Source organism: Asparagus officinalis, chromosome 8 (assembly GCF_001876935.1).
Source record: "Asparagus officinalis chromosome 8, Aspof.V1, whole genome shotgun sequence".
Taxonomy (NCBI): Eukaryota; Viridiplantae; Streptophyta; class Magnoliopsida; order Asparagales; family Asparagaceae; genus Asparagus; species Asparagus officinalis.
This window is the reverse complement of record NC_033801.1, coordinates 79,388,407-79,395,479: the sequence shown is the minus strand read 5'-3', so window position 1 is coordinate 79,395,479 and position 7,073 is coordinate 79,388,407. Positions and strand designations below refer to the sequence as shown.

The window sequence follows — 7,073 nt, the reverse complement described above, 5'->3', positions numbered from 1 at the left end:
CCCCCCCCCCCCCCCCCCCAAAAAAAAAAAAGAACAAATTTTCAAATCAGACCCATTTCAATTTTTTTTATTTAAACCGATCTATTTTTTATTTATTTATCAAAACCGACCCGATTTTATAATTAGCAGCTTAATCACCATCCTAAACAGTCGGGGTTGCCAACCCCGATTATTTAGGAAGGTGTTAAACCCTAATTAGATGCCTTAAACCTTAAAAATTAATGTTCTAAATAGTCGGGGTTGCCAACCCCGACTATTTAGGAAGGTGTTAAACCCTAATTAGATGCCTTAAACCTTAAAAATTAATGTTCTAAATAGTCGGAGTTGCCAACCCCGACTGTTTATGAAGGTGATTAAGTAGCTAATTACAAAATCGGGTCGGTTTTGGTAAATAAAAAAAAGGGTCGGTTAAAAAAAAAAAGGGGAATGGGTCTGTTTTGAAAAATTCTTCAAAAAAAAAAAATGGTCACCCAACCAAAAAAAAAAAAAACCATTTTTTCCATTTTTAACTCTGATGCTTGCTCACCCATTACTTCAAATGCAATTTAATTCTTCAAATATCCGGAGGATTTCCAATATCCTTAACTGCAATTGAGGATAATTTTAGTTAGTCATTTGTAACAAAGACTTTTTATAAATTAATATTAGTTTTTTTAATAATATGGATATTTTCTGAATAAATGTTCGTTATATATGTTTCTGAATCCTCCTAAGCTGCCTATGCTTTGATTTTCAATATATATTATTTTTGAAGGAATCCCAAATGTACAAGTATTTTCAAGTAATTATTATGTAGGGAGAAAAATATTTTGTTGAATTTTCTAATTTATTTATGAAACTTGTGCTCGAATTTTACAATAGTTAAATAAAGTATCTGATCTCCGATGAAGTGCTCCATTTGTATTGAAGAATAATGCGTTATTTTATTAATTCTTTTGTTTCAAATATCGGCCCCTTACATCTCTCAAATATTTGGATTCCGAATTTTTCGTTTTTTTACTCCCATATAAATTATACTTCGTAAATTTCGACGCTTAGGTCGCAGAAAATATAAAAAAGAAAGGCCGCCCGAACCGACCAAGCTCACTTTTTTCACCCCCTGAAGCTTTAAAAATGCCACGTGGCAGTTTGTCCTGTTCGCTGTCCGCTCTCTCTGTCTCCACGTTTCTCCTCTCTCTCTCTCTCTCCCCCTCTCTCTCCGCCTTCTCGCTTTGGATCTCTCCAACACTGATAGAGAGAGAGAGAGAGAGTCAGAACGAGGAGAGAGAAAGAAGAGAGAGAGAGAGAGAGAATGGTTGCGTTGAGGGCGGTAGGGTTCGCTGCGGAGCAGGATAAGGAGTGGAACGGGATCTCGTGGTGGGAGGAGATGGACAGCTCGGTGGAGTGGCAGCGGGGGCTCTTCTACGCTCTCTGCGCCTCTTACTCCCTCGTCTCCCTCATCGCTTTGGTATTTAATTATTTATTACAACAACAAGAACAATTGTTATTATTATTATTATTATTAATTACCTGCTATGATTACTGCGTTAATTGTGATTAGTCTGGGGGAGAGATTTAGGCGCTCTCACTGAATTCGGTATTCCCTGGATAGCGAATTTAGATGTGCAGATTCCCCGCCCCGCCCCCCCCCCTAAAATTAGCGCGAAATTAGGTTAGGGGAAGGCGTCATTTTCGAGTTTGCGGGTTTGAATTTGGGAAATTGATAAGGAAATTTTGGGTCTCTCTCTCTCTTTGTTGACCGTAACTGAAAAGATAAAAGGGTAATTGGTAATTAGCTGTAAAATTTGTATTTTTTATGTTATGTCTCGCAATTTAACGAACGAAATCACGGCTAAATTGCAGGGAAGGGGCTTTCTCAAGGAAGTAAAGGAAATTGTTGGGAGTTTCTAAAGATGAAAGTTTTGAGGTTTTTAAAGAAAATATTTAGATTATGGTCCGTCTCTCTCCGTTAACCCCAATCACGAGTTGAAAACTATTCGACTAGACTAGAGTTGGTTGGTTGTGCAAGAGGGCACCGCTACGTGATGTGTATCGGCGACGGAGGGAAGAGTGGAAACTAAGTTATTGCTTCAGAATCTATCATGTTGTTGGCCCCTTGCATATCTCTCCATCACCAAGTAGGTTTATTAGATTATATGTTACCGTGAGGAGGATTTTGTCTTCTAACTTTTGCACAAAGAATGGTAATTGGTGATTTAAGGAAAAGGAAAAAGATTGCTATATTAGTTAGATATGTGGTGGGGTGAGCTGGACTGGTTGGGGGAAGGAGAAAAGGATAAGCCTCGTATTACGTACTCGTTACGTGTTGAGAAATTCCTGCAGGGTTATTACTCATGTTGGATCTAAATTATTGTAGAAACTTTTATTTCTTTGCTACTAGGCATATAGCTTAATTGTTATGTTTGTTATACAAGAGTATGGTGATATGTGACAAACCCTCTTGTATCAGGTACAACTTATCCGCATTCAATTAAGGGTACCAGAATATGGCTGGACAACGCAGAAGCTCTTCCACTTGATGAATTTTCTTGTGAATGGATGTAGGATGGAGTCTCGATTGCTCTGCTTCTTACTACGTTTTCATTACGCCAGTTATCTGAAAAATGCTGACTTGCTTTTTACATGGTTCACCATTGGCAGTACGGGCAATTTTGTTTGGGCTTTATCATAGTGTGTTCCTTCTGAAGCCGAGAGTAAGTTCTTCCTTCAGTTACTCAGTATTTGTAATTCCAAATGCTACGTGTAAGTATGTTTATAATGTTTGGCTAAAAATAGTCATATGGGTTAAGAATCCTTCAGAACTTTGTGTGATTCGGCACCCTATGCAGGACATGATATAATAATTGCTTTCTGTTTTTGGCAGTGAATGACTTCCTTATTTGCTATTATCTTGCTTTTCTAATTTTAATGAGCAATTCTATTTTGAAATTTTTACTGCTAAATGTTTTTAATTTTGGATGAAATTCTTTTCTCTTTTGGTTTCTTAGTTACTTGATGCAACACATGATTTTATTTATCTAAGACACTGAAATGCATGTCTTGTCACTAGATAAGATACTTACTCTTTTCTAGATACAATTTAATTTTGTTGCTATGGTTTCTTGCTCACTGATGGTATCAAATTAATTTTTTTCACAAGTAGGTCAAATGCTGCAGTGGGCACAAATTGTATGATAGAGTGAAACTACCCCTAGAACTAAATGGAAGAACACAATGACTGTGGCCGACCCCAAAAATTTTGATAAAGCCTTCATTGTTTGTCTTGCTGTAGGGGGGATATTCTCTCCATTAAGAAATGAGGATCTTCTTTTGTTACTTGTACTATAATACTTGAGAATGGGGTGCTGAATCATTTAAGTAGTAATGTAGAAGGTTCAGAATTATCTTTTTCTTTTTTCTTTTTTTATTATAAATTTGCAATCCTTTCTCGGGCATTTATTGCAGCAAAGAATACTTCAACATCGGTATCTTATTTAACATTTAAGTTGGTCCAAAAATTATCTTTTAAAAAGTATGCTGACCTGTCAAATCGTTCTCTGTCGATGCTTCTGTTTACTATTTAATCTACTTGATCCTAGCATGAAGGGAATGTATGCCTGAAAAGAACAATAATTCAACTCATTGTGCCAGCAATCTTAATCTTTCGTATAGTTGATCCATTGAATGTGACATTGACTTGGATAGAATCATCCAGGAGATTTATTCTGGCACGATTGGAACGGTAAAATTTCACTGTCTATTATTGTTTGTGATGCTAACTTTTTTGCTGGTGGCATAGATCATGAGATGGAGAACAGTACACTTCGCAATAACACTATATAAAATAGTTTGACATGCTAATGTGTCGTTGTAATGTATTTATGATAGAAATTTGGGTTATTTTGATATATACCCCTTAAATCATGGGCATTTACAGAACTATCCCTCAAATATTAGTATTTGCAAAACTACCCCTCAAATCATGAATTTTGTAAAAAAATAACCCCAGATCAATCAATCGTCAACTTTAATAGGCTAATTTGTAACTGAAATGGCAAAAATATCAACAATTTTTACTCACCAAGTTTCTGATCTTTCGACTTATGGGGTATTTTTTTCAAAGTTGATGATTTTTAGGTGGTATTTTGTAAATACTAAGATTTGGAGGGTAGTTTTGCAAATACTCATGATTTGAACGGTATATATGCTAATAACCCTAAAAATATTATGACTTTGTTGCTCAATCCTATTTTAAGTTAGTTTTAGGTTTTTTTCAGCGGTCTCCACAACTGGAACTGCAGAAAGAAATTCTATCCAAGCTTTTCAGCAACAAAAATGCTTTAGTTACACACTACGTATTTTGTTCTTGACCATAGTTGCATGGAATGCGGTTCACTCAGATTCGTGGGACAGGAAGCTAAGCAGTATGCCACTTATTTGGAATCAGGGACAAAGTGCGCAGTTTTATGTAGACTGATAAGAGTTGCGTTGCCACTTATTAGGTTCGGTTACAAATATGGGCCTGTTTGACTGGTTTCTTAGATACCCAAATCAAAGTTAATTTGGGAATGGTGTCCTCCCATTTCCTTTAAGGGAAAAAAGGAATGGGTTTCCTAAACTATGGGTCACATCAGCTAATATAAGAAGGTGTCACATCCTTTCTTCTTGGTTTCAAGGTGGGAATTAAAGTGAAGAAAGTATTATAGCAAATAGATTTTCCGTAATACATTTCTTTGTTCTTTTGGGCAACCAAACAGCCTCATATAGGGACTGAGGTTCTGCAAGAGTCATATTCAAGAAATATGTTAATTTATAGCAGTAATGGTGAAAGAACCTCTAGAATCAGTTTTAAAGTTGCTATTGAGGCATGCATTCTTTATTCACTTAATTTCTTATGGTTTTGTTGTTTATTTTTCTGAATAGTAGTTATTTCCAAACTGAGTTGTTAGGAGTTGGCGAATTGGGTCGCGTTCCACTGTGATGCAATACGCTAATGTTCCCTGTTTCGAGTCAATTGAATCCATGTTGCTGGGAATGCTATAGCATCTTGCATTCCCGAAAACAATGTTCTTCACATGTCAAAGAACGGGACAATTATATAAAAGTTCTAAAGTAATAACCTGATACAAATATTCTCTTAGATCTGTCGGTTCTGCTAGTGTTTGATATGAATAGCTGGAGTAAATGGAGTAAAAATCGACTTATTTCAGTGTTTAGGCAGGCAGTTTGGGGCTCCAATTTTCATTTATAGAAGATAGTAAAGCATAGCAATGTATTGCATTTACCGGCACCAATAATTCTTCTAAGTTAGTTCTGTAAAAGTGTTGCCTTTTCTGTGGGTTGTTTTTTTGGTAATTCATTTTTACGGCGGCATGTTTTGCGATTTCTTTTATGGTTGCATGGAATCCTCTTTACTCACCTTTTGATCGTCAGGGCGACTATACTATTGAAAGTATATCTTACTAGTTACTGCCATCTGATGGTTACCCATGTTTCCCTGGTACTCCATACCGGACACGTACTCATACCCAAACTTCATGGACGCTCCCTGGATATATGCATCCATTTATTCAAACATGTACTTAACTATATGATATATGTTCTAATTAAGATACTTATCACACACTTTTTGTTCGTACATCCTACACTTGATGTCCATTTCATTGAACTTCTTAGACATGGGTCGGGTTTGATCAGGTTATGTCCAAGTTTCAAACTATGATTTAAAATGGTGGTTGGAGCATTTATTTCAAGAATGAGAAGTTTCCAATTTATAATAGTCAATATAATAAAAGGAACTTAAAAATATGATAGGAATTTACATTCAAGTAGCACATGATTGGAAAATAATGATCTCATGTAAATTATTTACTCCTCTCTCCTCTCTCTCTCTCTTCTCATAGTATAGTATATAATATATATATATATATTTTATATAAATTAATAGATATATGATTTTTTTATATATATAATATATATATAGTATATATATATTATATATATATATAATATACGACGGCTCATTTCATGGCTAAATTATGTGGTGTGACCTATCAACTTATTCTGATGATAGAATTAACCCATATACTCATTAACATCAGAAATAACAGAAGAGCTATCTTTACATCAAGAAACTAATTTACGATAACCACAAATTGACCCAATAGTCAAGAGGAAAAGAAAATCAGAAAAATGATGCTCAAACAGAACAAGGCCTATTTTAGAGTTAGGCAAAGTAATCGTACCTCATAGAGGCAATGGGGAGGGCATGCAAAAAGGCTGTGAAGGCAGATATAGTCAAATAGATAATACTAATATCAATATCACTAATAAAATTATAATGTAAGAACCAAATATATACTACTATGGGTAAAAGATATAAAAGACACTCCAACACAATCTAGCAAAATTTATTAGTTGAAGTTGTGATGAGATCGCAAATCACGCGCGTTGACTAATCACAAATAGCCACACCCAAGACAATAACACCACGCCTCATACTTAATTGAAATTAGGAGAGATCAATCCGTCATTCCGTGCAGCCCTACGCTACCTCTCACGACGTTAACCATATAACTCAAATCCACTCTCCTCACTGCAAAATATTCATACTCCAGTCATCATCCAATAATCACGCGCAAAAGACTCAAATTATGATAGAAACGCGCGTAACACATCAAGTATATCAACCCAATTTAATCTAAATATACACCGATTATAGAACAATACTATAAACAGAAGAGAGCTAATCAGTATCACCTTCTCGCCCGGGTATCAAGAGAGCAGTTCACAACTCATACGAACGCTCCTCTGCTCGAGAATGAATACTGCCTTTACATAGTAACGACACATTTCACTTGAAACTTGCATCTTGCTGCATCTCATACCAATTGCTGATTAAATTTCTCGAGAATTTGTATCCTCCTATTTAAATCTGTTCGAGGAAAAGGCAAGATTGAGCATTAACTGTTGGTTTTTCCCTCTCTGTTTAGTTTTACATGGACAGGAAAGAGCACTGGTTCCCAGTTTATATAATTGCTACCCACTCGCTTTGAATTCCTGTTGAATCAAAAGAGCAGAGGCCTCAAAATCTT

General features: G+C 35.7%; 1 protein-coding gene across 2 annotated transcripts in view; it reads left to right on the top strand.

Annotated features, from left to right (window-relative positions):
- Nucleotides 1,144–7,073, top strand: part of LOC109819673 (tobamovirus multiplication protein 1-like) — a 10,086-nt gene continuing 4,156 nt past the window's right edge. Inside the window, exons 1-3 of one of the 2 annotated variants that reach the window (XM_020385484.1) lie at nt 1,144–1,447; nt 2,450–2,540; nt 2,641–2,693. In XM_020385484.1, the coding sequence (XP_020241073.1) occupies nt 1,292–1,447; nt 2,450–2,540; nt 2,641–2,693 (300 nt within the window). In that variant the 5' untranslated portion in view covers nt 1,144–1,291. The remainder of the gene's footprint in view (nt 1,448–2,449; nt 2,541–2,640; nt 2,694–7,073) is intronic. The other variant, XM_020385483.1, reaches the window with a different exon arrangement.